This window comes from Pygoscelis adeliae, unplaced genomic scaffold (assembly GCF_000699105.1).
Source record: "Pygoscelis adeliae isolate BGI_AS28 unplaced genomic scaffold, ASM69910v1 Scaffold62, whole genome shotgun sequence".
Classification (NCBI taxonomy): domain Eukaryota; kingdom Metazoa; phylum Chordata; class Aves; order Sphenisciformes; family Spheniscidae; genus Pygoscelis; species Pygoscelis adeliae.
The window spans coordinates 5,511,774-5,534,250 of record NW_008824401.1 but is presented as its reverse complement, the minus strand read 5'-3'; the positions used below and the strand labels follow the sequence as shown (position 1 = coordinate 5,534,250).

Here is a 22,477-nt window from a genome sequence, read left to right as displayed (position 1 = left end):
ATTCTTCCCAAACACATGTCTTCAAAAGGCAAAAGTTTCCACCCAAAGGGGGATTTATGTTAATAATTTGTTGAAATGTAGTGTTTTTGAGTAATATGATTTAATAAATGAATATGAGAGCTCAGAAATGCTTTCTTCCTTTTCCATTAGATCATACAGTGTGCCAACAGACTGAAGAACTTTTAATAGTTTTATTTCATTTTTTGATTGAAAATGGGGCTTTAGGAAAAACAATTGTGCAAATGTTAATTCTGTCTTTCTCCATCAGTGATTGCTGTGTTTTAGGCAAGTTCTGTGTAGTTTCCTAGAGGAAAAAATGAAAGTTCATTTTAAATGTTTATTTTGCGTGTTGCTTGTTACATCCTTGTTACCAAGAGATGATTAAATATTTGACCATCCATTAGTGTTCTTCTGTAATGTAAAGTCATATTGTGAACTGGTTATTTCATCAGTAAACTTTTAGGGTTTGGGGGTGCGACAGAGAAATCTCATGCACGAGTTGCATGGCAGAGTGGGTCTTGAGACTGCAAACATTTACAGATGGAGGCAGCTCGTGCATGTATCAACTGCAGTAAAAAGTTGAATGTACAAGGTTAAGCAGTTAAAATTGTGCAGAGTTGGAGTCATCTGAATTAGGTCAGTAGTGGAAATTATCTTGGATTTATCATGAGCCTTGCAAACATGGATCTGCATTTCAGAAAACCAGCATACACTTCCACTGTAGTTCGTGGAAGGTTCTGAACAACAGAACCAAGGTCGAGACTGAGATCTTTACACAGTCCCAAATGGCAGGGACAGTCTCCTGAAGGCAAATCATTGGTTTTAGACTTTATTAGACCCTTACTTTAATTACCACCTCATTACTTGCTCTGCTTCCACAAAAAGTATTCCATACTGTCATTTTCCCTAAGTAACTGGAAATGTGATTGAAAGGGATGTTTAAAGTGAGACTAATTCAAGATTAAATAGTCACAAATTATATTATTGCTACATGTAAACAAATTACTTGCATATCTCATTTTATTCAGATTACTTTTCAAGTGGTAAATAATGCTTTATCACTTATATAGTGCTCTTACATCTTTAGAGTGCTTTTCTCACATTAATTAATCATCATTAAACACTCTGAGGTGGGTAGGTTAATACTATTATCCCCATTTTGCAGATGAAGAAATGTAGACTGAGAGGTTGTGATTTGCTCAAGGCCATATTGAAGAAATAGAATCAGAGCTGGGATTAGATCTGTGTCCCTAACTTCTAATTTCAGAAGACCAGCCAGTTTGTGAGCCACAGTTTTGAAGCAAAATATCCAAATATGCATGTAGAAACAGCACACGTTTGCTTGGCCTCTTAGATGCCTAACTTGCAATTTGTTTAAACAGAAACATTGCTTTTGTGCCATGCTGTGTATTTCCACGTTCATACCCCCAAGTGTGGAAATTGCCTCTTATTCATTTAGGAACTCTTCCTAATCTGATGGGGCATTTTTGTTTTCATCATTTTCATTGAAATTAACTCCCATCTTAACAATACCAGTTTCTAGTTAGAGTTGAACATAACTCTGAGACTCAGATACAGCAGGTTTAGCATTGGTACCCAAAACTGTCTACAGATGATACCAGTACCAACTCTGTTGCTTATAATTTTTCATGAGCTGAGACATAAATAAAATTCTGATTTGGCAGCTTGCCTTATTGCTGCTCAGAACAGATGAGAGAGAGAAGAACTACCTTCAGCGTGCTAAAACCATCACCTTTGTAGGCAGTGCCTCGCTGCTTAGTAGAGAGAGACCTTTGCATGTGTGCACTCCACCTTGGAGAACTACCTAAATAAAAGAAAATAGTCTTGGACCGGAGAGGAGAGCAGAACTATTTGTGCACCACCTTGATAATCAGAAGCACCACAGAGAATTATGTTCAGCTGTTAGTAATGGGAGCGCGTGCAGAAGCAACAGGTAACAAAAAATGAGGTGGAAGAAAGGGGTGCCCTTGTATGTGAGGCTGAGGACCTGCTGGGGAAAGGTGGGTTAATGGGGAACAGGTTAGAGACCTGTGGCCATGTACAAGTAAGAATCAGCTTCGTGCTACAGCATCCTTCTCACCTGTCCTCATTCCCAGGGAAACGTTGCAAGTGATTGTCATGCTTGGCTGCCGAGTTAGGAGATCTGGCTTTTGTTTCTAGCCCTGTTCCTGACCAGTGTCAGTGGTTAAGTTACTCAGCCTGTAAAATCAGTGCAGTGCTTTTCCAAAGTGCTGTACGCTTTAATTCATGGAAAAGTTTTTGAGCTGTTCAGACGGAAGATCCCGGAGGTGGAATATAAGTAAATAGACTGGAAAGAGAGAAAGTGTTGAAGATAAAAGGATTTTTCTGCCTTCAGACCGCTGTCTGAAGTCTTTGGCTGTATGATATGAGTTGTTTGCGGGGTGGTTTGGAGTCACTAGCCTGGAAGCTGCCCAGTGTTCAGATTGGCACGATGTAACTGGAGGACAGCTGGGACGCGATCACAGGTCTAAAGCTGATCCTTCAGCTCTGCTGTGACTCTGCTTGTGAAACCTAGAAACAAGACATTCCCTAAAAGCAGCAACGTACTCCTCCCTTAAAATAACTCGATCCAGTAGTAATGAGAGCAGAACCAACATGTAATCTCCTGCTTTAATGGTTTGGTTTCTAATCCAGAAGGAATTACACTTTGGGTTACAGGCACACAGAGGTGTGCTCTCCCGGGTCTGTCCTGGGTAGCCGCTTGTGGAGCTCCCAGATATGGCTCTGTCCAGTCAGAGGCTTGAGAAGCACTAAATTGTTTAACAAGTTGCTGTTGGAGGAAAGGAAGAAAACAAGGTATTTGCCCATTTGTTTTCTTTTAAGACTATGGAGTGTGTTTTCTGACAGTGGATCCTGTTTTAATAACCAGAGCCATGATTAGGTAATGTTAAGTTTGCTGCAAGAGTAGTTTAATAAATATTTTAGTATGCAGATAAGCCATTGATAACCGCATGCATTCACAGACTCATACATTTTTATGCCTAAAAGGGGAGAATTCAGAGTTTATTGATACCATTTCCACTACGATGTCTTAAAAGTAATGCATAGTTGGTGGCACTAGGTGTCCAGACAAATTGAACTCAAATGAACAAACAAAACAGGTCATTTATTTTATTTACCCTGAAAGGAATTTTCATTCTTTAATTGTAACTCTAGATATAAATTACGTGTGGAAGAGAGACTAATGATTTTCCCATGTTTGATCAAAGGCAAAGAATCAAAGATTTGCTTATATATTTATTTGTTTCTTTGCTGTGATAAAACCAGTTGTTATCCAAACAGTGTGACTGACCTAATAAAGGACATATGCATAATTGATCTCCATCTGTTTTTCAATATTTATTCTCTCTCTATTTTTTTAATAGAGTTCCGTTCCAGAAGTGCAGCCTGAAACATTTTTAAGGTGGTATATTTTAGCACTTCTGTAAAAGGTCTCATTTTATGCTGGCCCTGAAATGAAAAGGTTCGTTGTTGGTTCCACCCTTTAGTATCCCTTCAAGAGAGATTATATCAAAGAAGAAGAATTAAATTAAAATTGATTTGTGTTATTGATTTTTCTGTTTTTTTTTTAAAAGGGGATAAAGGGCGATGGAAACAGCATATACCCCTATGCTGTTTTACTGATGGACTATTTTTTAAAAACATAAAAAGCATATGTGCCCAATTTACATATTTACTAATTAAAAAAGCTTCCTGGAAACATTAAGTAGACTATCTTCTGTAACCTTTAACATTGTAGCTAATGGATATAGCCTGGAAATTTTCATAGAAGGTCCTCTAAATAATGTAAATGATTATGAATATGTAACTAGTTAATATGCAGCTACGAAAGGATTATCATGTAGAGGTTAATGAACATGCTGCTCTTACGGTTTGCAGGGCTTTTCTTTTTGTGCTTTTAGCTCACTTCATGCATGGAAAGTCATGTATTGGGAATGGAGAGCTTCCTGCCTTTTCCATCTTCATCTGTAATGGGGCAATTAGGCTGGAACTTTCTTAAAGGATTTCATAAACATTTTTGTATGCTTAATTATGTTGTGTACTTCACAATCACTATCAAATCTGAAAGAATGAAGGATGTTGTTAGAATAGGCTCTGACTCTTCTGCTTGTTAGTGGTGGTCTCCATTGTGTGTTAGCATTGTTACCAAGCGTTGCTGCGTTGTATGATTTGTACCTTTTACAGAAACTTTACTCTTAAAATGGGCTTAATATTAATAGCATGAATTAGATTTCTGAGTTGATGTCCTACGGAAGTCTATACATTTATTCTTAATCTTAAAAACAGTTAGCTTGCACGTTAAGGAAAATATTTGCTAGGCATTTGATTTATGGGAGTTTAAAGCAAATGGTAAATTTGAACTTGGCTTACGTGGGACGAGCTACCTGGCTGAATTTCCTGATGGATTATGAAATAGCATAACCACAAATGTAGAGCTGATGCTTTTCATTTAAGTACTTTACTCTGTTTAAAGAATTATTATCTCACAAAGTAGTCCCATTTTTTTAACTCCTATATGAGTAGAAAATGCAGGGTCTGAGATCTGTTCTGCAATAGCTGCACATATGCTAACTAAAAAAAAATTGTCTTTCATTCTGTTGTTTGGAAAAAAAAAAGAATTATCTGCTCCAGTGATTTCAGTGGTACTTGAATGTATGTTACTGTTTTCTCTGCAAATTTTCTCATTAATTGCTTTCAAATGTTAGCATTATTTTGGCTATATGAAAAACAAAATTTGTAAAAAAAAAAAAAATCTAGAAAATGCTTATATTGAGAAGATGTCTAGACATATTTAATTGCCTCATGGCTTCATTGCATTTCATATAATTGAATGAAATTGTGTTATATTTTTGGTAACCATTATTCAGAGGTCAGAATATGTTTTGAAAGACAAAATCTCCACGTAATTATGGCAGAGAAGGTCACAGGTTTCAGCATCTTGTCTGTTTGCTATATCTACATAGTCTAAAAAAATACAGTTAAAAAAGAAAAAAAGTATTTCATTTTAACAATACGCTTTGTTTTGTAAATTATATTGGATCTCTTGGGAAAGCCTGTGGCATAAAGAAATAAGTGAAATATTCAGATTAAAACTTCCTTTTTTTTTTGACACCCAGAAAGAACAGAAGGGAAGCCAGCAGCCCATAATGGTGTCAAATATCCTTGTATTTAAACACCACAAAATTAATTTGTGCTTTTTCAGATTAAAACGGACAGTGCAAACATTTGTTGATGTACTGATAAAGGAAAAAATGTTTTTGGTGCTGTGGGGTTCATTTGTTTTTGTTTTTTAATGAATGAGTATGGAAGTTACATTGATGTCTTGTCATAATTTATGTTGTTTTCTTATTCTGCAAACATGTAACACTGAAAATAGACTCCAGATTGCACAAAGTACTACTTATCTTATATCGTGTGTCACCTAATAGTTATGGAGCAGGTATTGTACCAAAATATGAATTGAAAAGCTGTAATTTTTTCTGTGGTTATCAGTCTGCATTAGTGTGTGATAAAGTGTGCTGCTTAAGAACTACCATTCACATGCCTTTGCACTGACAAATAAAAATGTATATAGAGACACCACCAAATCTGTAAAGCTACTGTTCTAGTTTCTGATGCATTGACATTGCAGCTGTGTGCTTAGCCTTGTTTTTTCATGAGTAGTTATCTGTTTTAATGACAGGTGGTCACTAGCTGCCAAGAAAAAATCCAGCACTGGTAAGTGAAAAATGTTTGATTACATGCCTAAAATACTGATGAGTTACCTAGTTATATTTTAGTAAAGTACTGCTATTTATGCTAGTGATAGCCAAATCCTACTAGCATGTTTTGGGGATTATAGTTAGCGATAGCTCAGAATTATTGCAGTGTGCTCTCTTTAAAATGTATATATTTTCCACTGATATCATTACTTTAAATCACAAATCCACTGAACCTTAGTGTTTATACTTCTGTTTTAAATACCCAGCTCATTTGTCATTCTTCCCCGAGTAACCTTGTGGGATGAATGCTGAATTTGCCTGATTGGTGAAAAGGTACTCCCAGGGTAGAATTGATTATTCTTGTTGTTTTCTTTCTAACTATGGAGCAAGTAGGGAAATTCTGCTCCCCCACACCCCACCCCAGATGCGCTAAAACAATGTGAAAGTAATGTTTTCCTGGTTTTTTTCCCCCCAGTGAAGTATGCGATAAAGCTTAGTTTGTAATGCTTAGAAAGAAATGGTTTGTTATGTAAAAAAAATTATCTCTGGGCACTTTTTTCTCTGTTGGCAATCTACGGTTAATAGAAAACATGCTTAGTAAATAATAGTTTTGTATGGCATCTGAGGAAAATGTACATTTAATGGTGAATGAAATCTTATATTATGAGTTACTGTGAGATATAACAGTTGATCTTACAGATATCAAATTACAATATATCCATGCTGTGTTTACCATGATTTTACTGAGAGAACAACAGGAGCTGTCTTGATTATTGTCTGCAGGGTTATTGCAGAATCACAGCAACTGCCCCTTTAGTGGTGAGATTAAACCTTTGGTTATACACCATCAAGCATATAATATTTTAAATTTATTTTAAGAGGCTTTTTCTTCATGCCTGAAAGATCTCCAAGCAAATAATTTATATTTAGTGTGTATCAAATGTTTTTAGTTTAAATGCACATAGGCTGCAAGCACTGGATAAGAGGAAAAAAATCAAGGCAATCTATACACATCATCATATTAAATTCTGACTATTGGCTCGCAAAAATAATCTAAAACTAATATGTTTCATTTATGTTTAAAATTCAGAGACTGCATTAATTTTCAATAAGGGAAATATTATTGAAGTGCCTACTGGTGTTGCTGCGGTGAAGTCAGGCAGAATATCCCTAGCACACGTACTTTCTCAGGAGCTTTGCAGTGTCTGTACCAATTCAGTCCCGTGTGAAATTGTGCATGTACATTCTTTCACTAAGAGACAGTATTTTTCAGAAATAAACTAATTGACAGAAAGCCTTAAAATTCAAACAGATTTTTAAAAGTTTGGAAAGTTGTGACACTTATTTCCTCTTATAAAAATAGCTGAGGTTTGTGGAGTGGGGTGGGAGGGTTGGCCGTGGAAGGAGGAGTTGCTTGTGTGTTTGCTTTTATGCAAACTCTGGCCGTGGCCCCATGAACTTGGGGGTTTTGGGCACAGAATGTGAAAAGGAAAACCTAACTCACTGATACCTTTTATGTAGAAAAGCAGTTTATACAGCATCCATACAGTCTCTACTTTATAAAAAAATTATTTCAAATTTAGTACCCTTATTTAGATCTTGATTGTGCAAGAGCTGAGTGCTCTTGTTTCAACTGCGTAATTTGTTCATACAAGACCTTTTAAGTAGTCAGTGACACAGAATGTTAAATAGAATTGGGTGAATAACAACAGGGTTTTAAAATGCTCAGCTTCAATATATTTCCATTAAATTATTTTCTTTTTCATTTTTTAGTACACTTCTTGAAGTATGTTTCTAAAGCCATGAATCCAATAATCGGTCTGGTATGGGATTAAACATCTAGACGTGCGTTTCCCCTTCTAGGGACATGTTCATAGCTGGAGTCCCAATATTCATCCTCCCAGTTCACTTTGGTTCTTCATTGCATATGGGGACTGAGCATAGCGCCGGCACACCCCAGAGCTCGTGTGACCATCAGCTGTAGGTGGAGGGAGGTCAGCTTCCTTCCTGAAGTAATGCTGTTTCAGGCCAATTAATTAAAAGGATTGATTTTAATTTTCTTTATCTCGATGGTCCAGTTCAGGATGTGGCCGCACTTTTAGAGATTCCCATGGTGGAGCAAAGGACAGTAGTCCCACTGAAAAAAGAAACATACTTTGCTCTGTAAAGCAAAATAGCTTTTGTAGAAAGTGATTTCTGCTGTACCCTAATCAGATTATTCAGTAACAGGCAGCAGTCAGACCTTAAAGGCAGTATCTTCTTTTCAGATTAATGAAGAAATGTTGAGTGAATTTCAGCGATGAAACGATGGGAATGTTTAATCCTGCTGCGAGTGGGGGGAATTTTCATACCATTCTCTTCCCATGGAGTCTTCTCTTTGCATTTGAGTCCTGGGCAAGGCCTTCGGCTTGGGGATTGTGTTTGTTTTTCAGCAAGTAGTTGGAGTGCATCAGTGTCTATTTCTCAAATACAGATCTCTGTGAGGCAAAGGCTGGATTCTGTAAATATCATTAAGTAATTGATTGTTATTGTTGACACCAAGTTGTCATTATATTGCTTCCCTCCAAAAACATCTCAGTGAATTTTGTTAAGATTCATGAGTTTGTCCTTCCTCTATGAAGGAACTGAATTGTATTTTTGCTTTGATGTGGGCAGTGGACAGAGAAACTCACCTAAAAAGTCTGGGAGAAATCTGCTGTCAAACCAGAGCAGCAGCAATCATCTTTTGTAAATCAGTTATACGGAATACGGTTTTAATGTCCAAGTGGCATAAAAACCTAAATTCATTTTTTCAGGACCAGTTCAGCAACGTAAAATATGAAGTACTCCAGGTATAAAGTAGGGTGATTACAGCAAAGTTCAACTATGGAAGCAAATGAGTCAAAACATAGGAGTATCAGATAAGTTTTCATAATGAATGCTGAAGAAGATTTCACTCTGCTTATGAATCTAAGGAAATCAATGATAATATTTTGAGAGTTGTGTTATCAACTATGACATTCATTTTTCAGCACATTTATAGACTGCTTTCCTGAATCATCCTCAGAAAACCTGCAATTTGCATCTTGGGTCAGCGTTGTTAAGCGTGCTGCTCCGTGCTTTCAGTTGCCTTTTATTGCAGAATTTACTACCATATATGTGTTACTATTTTGAAGTACAAGTAAACAATATAATCAAACCTGACATTTATATGCCTGCTACTTCATGCAGGAGCTGATTTCTGACCATCTTCAGAGCAGTCCATTAAAAGACTTTTTCCATCCGAATTTAAGTATTTAAGAATATCTACACAAAAGAAGGCTTTTTTAGAGGGAGTGTAGTTGCTTGCTTTGCACACAAAGGAAAATCCCTGCAGCAATTGAAATGCTGTATCTTGCAAAGTCCTCTGAAGAGCCAGGTGTCTACCATGGGAATAATTTGTCTAAGTTCACCAAGCCATTTCTGTCGTGGGTAGCAACATGTAGCGTGAACCTTACTTACGTTTTGGATAGAGAAGCAGCGGAAGGGACGTTCCTCACCTGTATTGTCCCTTGTCAGGGATTGAAGATGTGACAGAATCCTGGTGGTCAAGCCATCTTTCAGGAGTGTTGACTCTTGGTAGGAACACAGAGTTCATGTGAAAATCAGAATTAATTAAAATTTTGCCCATTTATGTCAGCTCAAACCAAGGTCATGAATCCTTTATTGAAAGCGATACTTTGAAGAATTTGCCTCTTATAAAGTATAAACTGGATTTTCAGTTATTTTTCTAAATGTTGATGGTGGTATAACTGTTGAACTTGAACATGGAGTGAGATATGCCAAATCCTAGTGAAAGAACTGATTCTTTGCACCATAAAAATTCAAATTCATGCACGATCTAAAATAATCACGTCCCTATTTTGACATGGTATTCTAAAATAATCTAGCTATTATGTTTGTCATCCCAAGTCTTTTATAAATAAGTTATTACATGTGTTTAAGAGTACAATAGTTTATTTTTCTGTATTTTTGTGTGTCGTTGAATTGCTAGCAGAAAAACATTAACTCTTTACTTTAGATATGAAATTGAATCAACTTGAATTTGTCAACAGGAAGAAGGTGGAGAGCGATTATGAGGCTCTTCAGGAACGACTCCGTACGTTGCCCGATAAACTGTCCTACGATATCATGGTATGTACGCTGTAGAGTTCACACAAGGAAATGGGCTAAAATTTTTAGTAACTGAGGTATCTGCACTGGTGGTGAGGTGTTATCCAGGTTGCCATGCGGTACTTAGTAATGTTACATTTATTATGATAATAGTTAAACCTTTGCTTTTGTTTCTTTCTCTTTTCTTTGAAATCCATTATAAATTACAATGTTACTGACAACTGAGAACTGATGACATAAATGCTAACACAAAACCTGACATGTTTGATATGCTAATCTATTGTATAGAAAACTATAATTATGATTGAATTATGGTACTTAGTCATTTCCTGAGAAGAAAGTGGCCATAGTGTTGCCTGATTCATGGAAATAAACCCTAGAACATTGATTTTTACATAAAAAGGTGCTGCTAATTTTTGTTTCGCCGATCTTCACATTGACATAGTGATCTTTTCTGGTGCTTTGAATCTTCCCTAACAACTGCACAGCTCCCTCGGTAAACTTTACCCTGGTGGCTTGCACTCACCAGAATTTTGACCAAATTGGCTTTTCTCTCTTTCTCCTCCCCCTCCCCGTTCTCAGGTCCAATTCAAGATATATCTTTGAAGGGAGGGAAGTTGTACTGTAAATAACTGAATGGCTAACTTCAGCACAAAGGGTCTGACTACTTTCTTCCTTGGCAGCCTGGCTCAGCGTATAGAGTTGAGCTGTTAGTAAGACGGCGTTGGAGTACACTTACCATGTGGGAAAAGAGAGTTTCCCTTTCCTGTGCTTTGCTCTGGATTTTATGTGTGTAGTCCCATCACCACGTGTATATGCGTGGCCACATGATGTAAAGCAAAAAGATTGTGTTGTTTTGAAGCATAGAAAAAAACCTATTTTAAAAAAGCTAGATAGGGCTTATTCTTAGTTAAAGCAGCAATGTCAACTCACATCTGCTATTTTAAATGTATATAAATAGTTCCTATCCTGTTAGCCAAATATTTTCATATGTTTTCAATTTTGCTTTCATCATTTTGGGGGAAGAGCGAATAGGCAAATGGTGCAGTCTGCTACTTGAAAACCAAGTCAGGAAGGGTACGTGTGCAGGAAAAGCACATTCTGCATAGTCTTAACGTCAGGATCCTGCCTGCTGCAGAATTGTTTCAAGCATTGGTACCCTCCTGGATACTGAAGCTCTGGAAGATTGCTTTCCGAGGAAACAGGTCCACCAGGCCAAATGCTCTGCTTCAGCACAAATGTGATGAGAAAGCAAGTGGCTATCCTGAGGATATGAAGAAGGCAGCAGAGGAATAAAGTAGAAGGAGCTGACACAAACTGGCTGAGACAGATCTCTTTTTACCCTAAGAAAGAGAAAACTTGACATGGATGTGGCTCTTAGCTTTTTGCCACCTCCATTTTAACTTTAATTTGATTTTGGTCTCCTGATTTCTTTGCGATTGAAGCCCAAAGGCAGCCAGGCAGGTGGCAGTAGGTCTGAGGGTAAGAATGCAGGGGGCTGGTGCAGGAGACAGGAGTGAGGGTGGCCAGGGTCCTCCTCAGTGATAGGACTTGCCCAAGCACCGTCTGTAAAGTGTGGGCTGTGGAAGGTGTCTTAAATCATAAGAATAATGTCCCATACATTGTAATACGTGTTAAAATGGGGGTTATGTGTTTTAAGAAGCACCTCTTAAAAGTTACAGAACGTGTTTATCACCGATGTACTCCTGTCTGAAGTATTCTGGTTCTGTGTATTGGTTCCTGTGCCTGGAGGGTCACTGGAGGACGGGCGTTGCTTGGTGGAGCGCTGCTCGAAGGCTGAGGTCTGCATACTGGTGAATGATAAAGCAGTGAGGTTAAGCACAGTCTGCGATCCTGCTAGTAGCCCCACAAACTTGCACTGAAGTTTCTGGGTACTTACTATTAACACTACAGATACTGAGAAAAGCAACTCATCTTTGAGTTGGCCATACCTATTTAAGTATTTTTAAAAAATTAGCAAAGCTAAACTTGCTTTTATTAGGAATTGAATAGAGTCTGTGTATAACAAATATGTAACTCACCTAAATGATATTTTTATTATCAAGGCTTACATGTTAGGATTAAGTGAATGTTTTCCATGTGAGCATTCAGCTATACTATAGTTTAATGTCACAAAAAAAGTTTTCTAGTTAAATGCCACTTTTCTGATTTTGTAAGTACAATACTAAATTCAAATGGATCTGGTAATTTGAATATTTATGAAGGGTTAGTCATTAAATAACCGCTGTAGAATTTTTATTTCTTTAACTCTGTTTTACTTTTTTTTAAAAAAAAAACTAAGACATGAATGACTGTCTAGGTTTTATTTTCACTAGTGATTTTCAGCTGTTTCTTCTGTGCCTTTGACAGGTACCTTTTGGTCCTCTTGCCTTCATGCCAGGAAAACTTGTCCACACCAATGAGGTTACTGTTCTGCTTGGGGACAACTGGTTTTCAAAATGCTCAGCAAAGCAGGCTGTTGCGCTGGTTGAGCACAGAAAAAAACGTATGTATGTTTCTGAACATAATTTAATAGTCAAAATTATGTTTCTTTGTATATCTTTTTTTTGTGAGCTAGCTAACAGAAGTCTCATTCAGATGTAATACCAATTTAGCACCTTATTTTCCATCTTTACTTGGTATTTTATCGGATATATCTAATTTTTTTTAAACATCTAGCCAGAGCTTTATTTTTTTTTTAATGATACACCAACTTAAGTTACCAAAATTCAGGTTTTGATGTTAGGTGTTAGAATACAAGATCAGTCAAGATTTGCTTGTTTGTTTATTATACACAAAGGTAAAAAAACCCCAAACAAACTAAAAATCCCCTATCACTTTTCTTTAATGTAAGAAATGCTGTATTCTTTTCCAGAAAGTGAACCTCATGTTGTACTTTTGCTCTTAGTTACCTTATTCTCTGTTTTCTGTTCCCTTGTCTCTTCTCTTACTACTTTGCTGACTTGTCCTCTGTTTTGTTTTTTTTTTCCCTTTGTCCATATAATTTTCCAGCTTTCTTCTCCCTCTGCACATGCTTTACTCCCGCTTGTTGGGTTTTTTTCTCACTTGCTGCTAAGCTGCGTATCTGCCTCCTGCCCTTGACGTTCCTGTCCATTGGTGTGGAGAGATCCACTGGATCTTCCCAGATCAAGTGCCGTTGGTGACCACCAAATTCATCTTATGTAGCAGTAGGTCAGAGGCAGATAGGCAATTCCTGGTTTTGTTTCCAGCTCTTTTTAGTTGGTGGTGGGATCCTGGTTTTGAAGAGCCAGGACCACCAGCAAGTGGTGTGCGTGGTGCACTTTGGAACCTCTTTGTGTTAGAAAGAATGAGAGCCTAAAATATTTGATGTAAATGTCAAGGAAGGAAAAGCACAATAAAATGGAAAATAAATTGGTACCTATTAGCCTTTGCTGTTTGCTTCAGATAAGCGTTTCAGTAAATTTTTTTTGTATTGGTTTTACCTATAATCTGTCTCATTCCTGAATGAGTGCTCACTGCAGCTTTACCCTGTGTATGTGTAGCACAACTATTTACACTGGATTTTTGTGTGTAAGTTCAGCTATCCATGTTGCTGCCTGCAGCAGAATACCTCAGAGGTTTCCCATCTGAATACATTTTTTTTTTTCAATTCTGAGCAAGCAATATTTGTATAAGAAAAGTTTTTTTTATAAAAATTAATTTGCTGTATTACTTTAAAATATTCCTTTATGAAGAACATTACAAAAAGTATGTAATTTGTATTTTACCTATTATCTTTCTTAATCTGGTTCTCCTGACACAACTTTGCAATTTTCTTTCTTACTGAACTGAATCTACATTATTTATTGTGACTCTTGCGAGATCTCAGGTCCATAACTTTTTCCTTGATCATCTGATTTTTTTTTCAGTGGTGCAGAATATTTTTGTCACTGTTACATTCAGTGAAATCATTTGACCTTTGCATAGTAGATGTTTGAACATTAAGTAGTCTGCTGGGAGACACACAATAAATGCTGGATTCTTTCCTTTATGATCTTTTAAATTGCATTTAAAATACGAACTCAGAAATACTCATTTCTTTTAAAGCAAAATAGTCATTGATGCCTGGATATAAACCCATCATTCAGCTGATAGTTCACTTCAGCTGTGTGATGGCTGCCAGTGGGAGGCTCCAAAACACTGATATTAACTAAAAACTTTTTATTTAAAGGACTATTTTCAGTTTTGGATTATAAAAACCATATTAGTACATATGATTCTGAAAAAACTAAGTATTTCTTTTATATATATACTTTTGTCCTTTAAAAAATACAACTGACTTAAGCTCTTTCAACCATTTTCACGGTAAACGAGGGCAACTTAGAGGAGAATATTGGAGATGTTATTTGTTTATTCTAATCAGAAAAAAAGTTACGTATGTGAAAGACCTGTAGGCCATTGCTATATAATATGAATTGACCACTTGTAACACAAATGTGAAAGGCTGATGTTTCACAAGTATTAGTTTAAAGTCTCTTTTGTGTATTGCACTGTAGTTATTTTCATAGGTATGACTTCTGATTTCACTGGCATTTTGTGAGCATAGGGGCTTCATAGTTTACAGGGTGATGTATATTGGGCATTATCATTACATTGACACAACGTGATTTGATTTTTAGTACGTAATCTTTTTGTTTAGGACATAAATTTTGTGAGTAGGTCATACACACTGGAAAAGAGGGCATGCTTACTGCAGGGGATTACATCGCAAGCAGTCCCGAATGTCCTGTGTGCCAGTCGAAAGGTCCTAACACAGCAAAGCTTTTTTTAAGCATGTGCTTAAGGCCAGTGTGTGCTTAAAGGGTTTGATATATAGGAATTGGGGTCTGAACAGAGCAAAGAAAGGCTCATGCTGAAATTGCTTCCTGAACAGAAAGCTGGCAATATTTGTTGATGGTTTGTTTCTTCACTGACCTACTTTTTTTTATCCAATATTACTCTATTTAATTTAGGTGGATATTTTTTCATAACTATGTGGTCAAATGTGTTCAGATAATGAAATGAACTTAATTAGTATAACACTAATAATTCAGTGCTTTAACAGAAATTAAGAGTTATAAGGAAATAAATGCAAGACACATTTTCATTGCTTACCATATCTTGTGTCCCACTCTCCTGAGCATCTGTTCAGGGTTTAAGTGTTCTAGTGGGACTGGCTCTTAGGTAGAAAAGGGTAAGAGATTCCTGTAACTCACTCACTTCTGAGTGTTGTTTCTTGCTGGTTCTGGGGAGTTCTCTTTATTGCCTGTGACTAGTTTTGCACGGACCTGCCCATTGAAGACCTCTGGTCAGCAGGGGTGTCCCTGTTTGCCTTTGAGGACACCACTGCCCTAACAGTTAATTTGATCAAGGTTCATAGAAAATTTTCTTTACAGTTTGATTCCTTCTGTGTATGTTGGATGTATACAAGAATGGACAATATGATTTTGCATGCTTAAGCAGTAATAGTACCAGATAAATCAAACAATATCTGAGTATAAAGCCTTGGAAGTTAGGGGTAGCAATAAGATTGTACTATATATAAAAGCTTTAAATATTACTTAGTACTAATTAGGTCATCCTTTTTGTCTTAGTAGTTTTGTTAAATTTACTTTTTAAAGGAGAACGAGTGAGAAAATGTTTGCTTCTGTGGAATAGAGAAATGCCCAGCCACAGCAGATTAATTTCTTGGTTAAAATTTATTTAATTGAAAGGAATAATTGAAGGGTGACTGTACTGAATATTAAAAGTAAATGCACTTTAACTGACATAGCTGTTAGAAAGCCCTATTTTGGGGATACATTTTTGTTTGCTTAGCTTTTGATTTAGATGCAAACTGTTCAGCACTGTGATTGGTTGAAATGTATTTGATAAAATTTGGGACAGTCATTCATGTCAAATGAGTGACTTTTTCATAAAATATTGATCGTGTCTTCTTGAATAATACTTGAGTTGCAGTAGATCTTTCATTTGCTGCACATTTTTCTGACATCCTAGATGTTCAGTTAGTTTCAAAACTGTTAAAAAACATAAATCTAGTGAAGTTTATGGAATTGCCAAGTATATTTTTAATTGTTTTAAATTTGTTGCAGTTTGTTAAACCAGGTAGTACAGATAATGGGAAACACTTTACACATATGTTTGTGTGTAAAAATGTGAAGAAATAGTGAAGTAGATTAAAGGATATGCATGCCAAATTCTATTATAATAAAAGAAATTAGCTTTTTAAGTATGTCACAGTTTAGCACAACAATAATGCAATTGTAGTTTTTTCTCTTACAATTATCTTGCTTAAGGTACTTCACAATATTTCTGTTCTCCTCAAGGCAAGACTGTATTGTCTCAGAATTCAAAGAGGGAATAAAGATTCTTTTTGTGAATATGGGATTATATCTTTTACGTGTTTGTGATGATATAAATTACGTTTTTTCTCTATATCAGTAATCGCATTAATTCTTTAAGATGGGAAATTTTTCATTACAATAGTCCCTGTGGTAGTTACTATAGAAAGAAATGAAATAGATTTTCCTTGTAAATATTTGTGGATTAATTCAGTATGCTAGGTATTCCAAGTGTCTAAACACTTTAAAAGGTGGGCAATTAAAACATGCACACAGAACTAGGAGTGGTTTTATTGTGTTAAAAATTTATCAGATAAAAAAAAATCCCACTTAAAGGAGAATTGTTGAACTACTTAGCAATTGTGTCTTCAATATATGTAAGAATACCCTTGTAGTGTCATGCTGCAAATGAATTCATGAAATGAAAATACTGATTGCATTAACATACAGTATTGTGATAGTACTCGATTGTAAATTGCAGTATGTAACCTTTAATACAAATATTTGTGTCAATCAAAATTGACCGATAGCTTAGTATACAGGGTTTAAAAGATACCATTGTTTTTAATAAATAAGATGATCCAGGCGGATGAGGACCAGTTTGAATTTGTTCCTTATCAGCATTTCCAGAAAAAAGGATATTGTCTCCAAAATATATGATAGGAAGGCTTTCCATTTCCCATCTGTGAATGAGTGAGGCCTTTAGAGGTTTTAATGTTTCATCCAAGGGTGAAAATAACTTCCTTTATATTCTAAAGAATGTAACACAAACTTGCCTACATGCAGGCAATGTTACAAAGAAATCTAGCTGTTGCTTTTCTTTATAAAAAACCAGTAAAATTCTGCTGGTTTTCTGCATGCTGGAGAATTTTCTTTCACTGTGCTTTTGAGCATTTTTTTACCATTTTTTGCGATTATCATTTTTTAGTTTGATAACCTCTATCAGTTCCTTCCTTACCCTTGTTAAGTTAGGGGCTGATTCAGTGTAGTGCTAAGTGCTCTAAATTTGCTCTGCAGTTCCCAGGAGGTGTTTGGTTTCTCACAGGACTACAGTCTAGGTATTTTAACCAGAACACAGTGGAAGAAAGTAAGGAGAATAGACTCCTTTCTGTAAGTTATATATTGTGATTCAAAGAAGCCCCTACCGTTTTATAATTCTTACTGAGCAACAGAGGAGTTGTCTGAATGCCACCCTCCTTCATTTAGGAGGAATTTAAATGTATTAATATAATTCTAGCAATTACATAGGTGTGTGAACCTAAAAGAGAAATGTGTTGCATTTACTTAGTGTTCCTAAAGCCAAATTATCTATACAAATTTTTACAGAAGAAAATGCAAATGACTTTGGTTTTGATACCAAGGGAACACGGAAAACAGAATGAAGGTTGTCTTTAAGAGGCGCAAAGCTGCTGCACAAAGGGTTGCATTGCATTTTAAAGAACTAGTGCAGTTGCTGTTATAAAGAATGAATTTATTTATGTTGTTGCAAGCACAAAGAGAGCTTAAATCCATATACACAAAAAGCAATCAGGATTCTCTTTTGAATCTTAAATGCATCACTAGAAAAATGAACAGAAAAGACTAGAAAAACAGAGAAGGTTGTTTTGAAAAGCTCTTAGTAGACGCTACTTTCTTGTAGCGGATCTTACTTGTTTCAAGTAACCTGTGATAGTTTCTTGGACCATTATTGGCTAAAAAAATATTTTGTTGCAGATTAAATATATATTTATCAAAATACAGTTAAATCCTCAGATGATTGATTCACTTATGCAGACCCTTAAAAGCAGGAAAATAAGTAACGCACTTAAAATAGCATGCCATAACTCAACCCATTAATAGTATTTGTAATTGTATTGTAGTGCTGTACTTTTGCAAGGAAATACCTTTCATCTCCAAAGAATTCAGAAGTGGAGTTTGTGCGTTAGATTGCATGATACTTTACCTCCAGCCTCGGCAATATTAACACGCTCCATTAACAGACTGCATGATAGGTATTCTTGTTTTGTTCAGGGGTCAATCATAATTGTGCTAGAAATTGCTGATCAAATATTTTGCATGCAGAATGCTATTCTGTGGTTCCCCCATGTAACTTCCCTTCTGTACCTGAAATGGGATGGTGGCAGCCCAGCATTTCCATGGTGGAGAGTGAGAACCGCTGAGGTACTGCCTTCAGGTGCATGTACTCGGTTCTCACTCTGGAGGAACTGAGCCACTGTCAGTAATTGAGGTAGGTGGTTGTTCCCTGGCTTGTATAAACACTCTGCGTATATATAACCATCTTAAGACTGGTTACCTTCTACTTGAGAAACTGTGTTAGACGATGAAGAGGTCTTAACTCTAAATCTCAATTGCATACAGAATTCTTTGTTATACTTAAACTAAAATTTCTGTCCTGTCACCTATCCTCAAAGGAGATTATTTCCTAACTTTTCAGTCTTTTTCTTCTATGTTATATCCACGAGACTCCCCGGAAGACTAACTGAACCTAGCAAGGTAGACCAGGCTTCAGCTTCATCTCAGTTTGTCCTGTTTCACAAAGTCTGACTTTTCAAAATAGATCAACCTGTTCTCACTATTCTTGTCTGTTCTTACTATTTAAATCCCAGTGTAACACACAGTTTCCAGAAGTAACTAAAATAATGTCTACGATTCCCCAAATCCTTATAGACAACACTCCAAGGACATTAATGTCAAACTCAGATAATTACAATTTGTATCCAGCCAAGCTAATTAACCCATTAAAGCCAAAACGCATAGATGAGAATTTGTGTCAGTTTGGCATTAGTACGTTGTCATGTCTTGTAAAATCTGGCTTCGGTGGACTTCATTTCAACAATATGAAATGTGTTCCCCAATTATTTTTTTCATCTACCCAATGTATACGTAGCAAGCAGAGGGCTGCTTCTTAAAAATGGCTAATCATGGTGTAAGGAAATCCAGTCAAGTCCTTTCACACTAATAAGGGAGCTGGGAAAGAATGATCTAAATGTAAAGAAATCTCGCTGCCTGTAAATATTCAAAGGCTGCTGCGCAGAGGAAATCTACATATCCTGATTTAAATACCTTTTCCTTTTGGCGGTCCTGGAAAACAGTCTTAGGGCCTCTGGCTTGTCTGTGGTGCTGAACTCTCTTTCCAAGCGGTTTAGCTGAGACATGTAAATAGGAACTACTCGGGTTCACCTGAAAGCCATGTCAGACTTTTCTCAGATTATTGGATGTGACAAAGTTGGACAACAGCCTCTGGTTCAATCCGTCTTAAAAGGATCTAAGAAGCTTAAACCACAGGGTAGTAAGAGGAGGAGACTATGGAGCCTCTCTTACTCTACCAATATTTTTCTAGGGGGTCTCAATGAATAAAAAAAACCCTGCAGTTTGTAAAGTGAATTGTTTCTTGCTAAATACGGTACATTTTAAAATTCGGTGAATGGTGTTGGAGGCTTTTAGGATGCGCAGTGGCAAGTTTGAAACGCAAAACCCTGAGCTTCCACTGCAGTTACGTGCACGAGCCCTTTTCCAGGAGACCCCTTCTTCACTGAGGGGCCTGGCCACGGGAAGGTGTCTCCTTTGGCCGACCGGGAGCCCCGGCTTTCCGCTGGCAGGGGAGGCACAAGCAACCGAGTGGGCTGACTGGGGACACGGGGACAGAGCGTCGCAGTAATCCCAGCTGTCCGCTGACGTGCTGTGTGGCCCAGGGCAAATCACTTAAACTGTCTGTTTCTTCATCTGTAAAATAGGAGAGAGTAATACTTACCTCCCTCGCAGGGTGCTGGGCAGATTAGTTAATGCTTGTACAGCATTTTAAAATAAAACACGGTGTGTAACTGCTCGGTGTCCTTACCTAACAGAGCAAACCAACGCGCTCCCATCTGGAAAGCAGCATTGCAAACTGGTGCTTCAGAAGCAGCGTAACCTAGATGGCTGTTGAACAATATTTAGATATACAGGCAATGACTGAGACACTTGTGGTGTTTAAGAAACAGCTGAGCATCACATTTACTATGAATGTAAAATAAAAGCCTGAGGAAAATTGGTCTCAAGCTAGACGTTTATGTATATTGAGACTACCTTCAAGAGCTGAAAGCACAGACGGGAGCATTTTGTGTGAAAACTATCACCACCTCTCTTTGATTTGGACTTTGGAGGGTGCCTTATACACTGAAAAAAGCTGTGGACGACGTTGATAGGAATTAACTGAAGAATAAAAGCTGCGTGTGAGAGGTGATAGCTGCTGACTGACAGAAGACGAGGCGGCTCTCGAAGGAGTTGTGTAAGGGGAGCAGGACCCTGATTGTGTGTGGAAGGAGCTGTGTCCTCTGAAGGGTGTGTGTTGGCACCGCTTGAGATATCGAATACTTTCTGGAAAGAGTATTTCGTCCAGTAGGAAATGCAAATGCAGAGCATTTTTCAGGGGAGAATCTTAAGCTATTTCTTAGAAACAGCTTAACTAATGGAGATGACTGCACATTTGACACATAGGTGGTTGTTTGGTTTAAAGGCTAATGCTTTTGAAATACCCCAAAAGTCTGAGCTGTGTCTTCATGCTTCTTGTTGGAAAGGATGGATGTTTGCTTGAGTAGCCTTTTCCAAAATGCATAATGTTCTTTCTAAACTATTTACTGCAAGTAATATATTTTTAAGGAATTGTATTTGATACACTGTGAAATATCAACAGGGAAAAAAGCATACGATACTGAATCTGTTAAAATTAGGATGAGAGTAATCTCACATGCTTGGTGGTCATTGTGTTTTGCCTGACTGTTTCATGTATAATTTCCTCTTCTGTGTGTGCAGAGGGGGAGGAGGGATCTGAACCTGTTTGTAGAATTCTGAGTCACTAAGTAGATTTTATTTTGCAAGTACAACTACAAACTCATTTTGTCTACTTAAGTGCATTTTGTAATCATTTTGTGATTATTAATATATTTTCACACATCCTTATCTGAAAGGTCTATGGTTACAATAAACACAATGTCTGACCCTAGCCAAAAAAATGTATGGGGAGTAGCTATGTATGTACTATAACTTTTTAGGATTAGCCTCTAGACCAGAGAGATACTTAATCAAATACTAAAGTTAACAGGCAAAAGGAGAGTTAAAGAAAAGAATAAGAATACTGAGAAAATACTTTGAAAATAGTTTTTCAACTAGAGTATTTTGTGGTTAAGTTTTCCCTCATTACACGTTCCTGTCTGTAAAATAGGAATAGCAGGGTGCTCTGCCATACTTGTATATTGTGAAAATAAATAATTTAGGGTGTATGAGTTACATGCTACAGTACTGGTGATCATGTAAGTATCATAAATAGAGAGAAGCAATGCCGAGGAAGGAGCTAGCTAGATTCATGAAGTGAGTTTCTGCTTAAAAAAGTTTCTTGGAGTGTGACTTTGCTGATCCCATGGTAGAAAGGATCCCTTTGCCTCCTTCATAGTATTGTATGAGACATCATCTTCTTGTATTGCTTTAATGATTCCAAAAAAAGAATTTTAAAATAGAAAATCAGCTTACTTCTTCACAAAGGCTTTTAGCTCCTTCAGGGTATATAGGACCAGTAGGTGCAAGGTCTTAGAGATCCTCTGTTGAAACTAATTTATGTAGTAAGTCTTCCCTCCTGAAAATTTGCATTTGTATTAGTTTTGAGTTGAACAAAGAGTGCAAGTCTATTAATATTATTAGTATAAGGCTTTAATTGTGCCCTCTTTCCCCCAATTCTTAAGTCGTAGCAAAGCTGTGTTTCCTTTTCAGGCAGTTATGACCTTCTTTTTTTGCAAATTAGTTTGTTTTTTATGATAACTTTAAGGTAAAAGTGAAACTTAAGTTTTTAATATTTTATAAATTGCTATTGAAAGGATTCATTATTTAATTAACACGAGGGAATATAGAAAGCAATGTCTCAAATGAACTAATGTCTGAGAACTGGATAGTAGGTTTGCAAAATTGCAGTAAAGTATAGTTGCCCAGACAGAAGAGCTGTCTGCCTTCTGCCGTGTGTTGAAAGTGCAGTTATTAGGGCATAAGCATATTTCACTTGTCCATCATAACAAAAATGTTTGAACACGGTAACAGGAATGAAGTTTCAAAGGGTTTTTAACAGTATGTTTCAAATACCAGTCTTAATTTTGTCACACTAAAGCAGACTCTCCACCTGGATTTTTTTTTTATTTAGAAGACTTTTACTCAAAAAGACAGTTCTTACTTATTTTTGTATTGACCTCAAAAGTCAGCTTTTTGGCTTGTGACATGTGCTGAATGGTTTATTTATCT

The 22,477-nt window shown here is 36.7% G+C and overlaps 1 protein-coding gene across 1 annotated transcript in view; it reads left to right on the top strand.

Annotated features, from left to right (window-relative positions):
- URI1 (URI1, prefoldin-like chaperone) overlaps positions 1–22,477 on the top strand; it is a 42,040-nt gene that overhangs the window by 5,938 nt on the left and 13,625 nt on the right. Inside the window, exons 2-4 of the mRNA XM_009320284.1 lie at positions 5,726–5,760; positions 9,818–9,896; positions 12,246–12,381. Of these exons, the coding sequence (XP_009318559.1) occupies positions 9,894–9,896; positions 12,246–12,381 (139 nt within the window). The 5' untranslated portion in view covers positions 5,726–5,760; positions 9,818–9,893. The remainder of the gene's footprint in view (positions 1–5,725; positions 5,761–9,817; positions 9,897–12,245; positions 12,382–22,477) is intronic.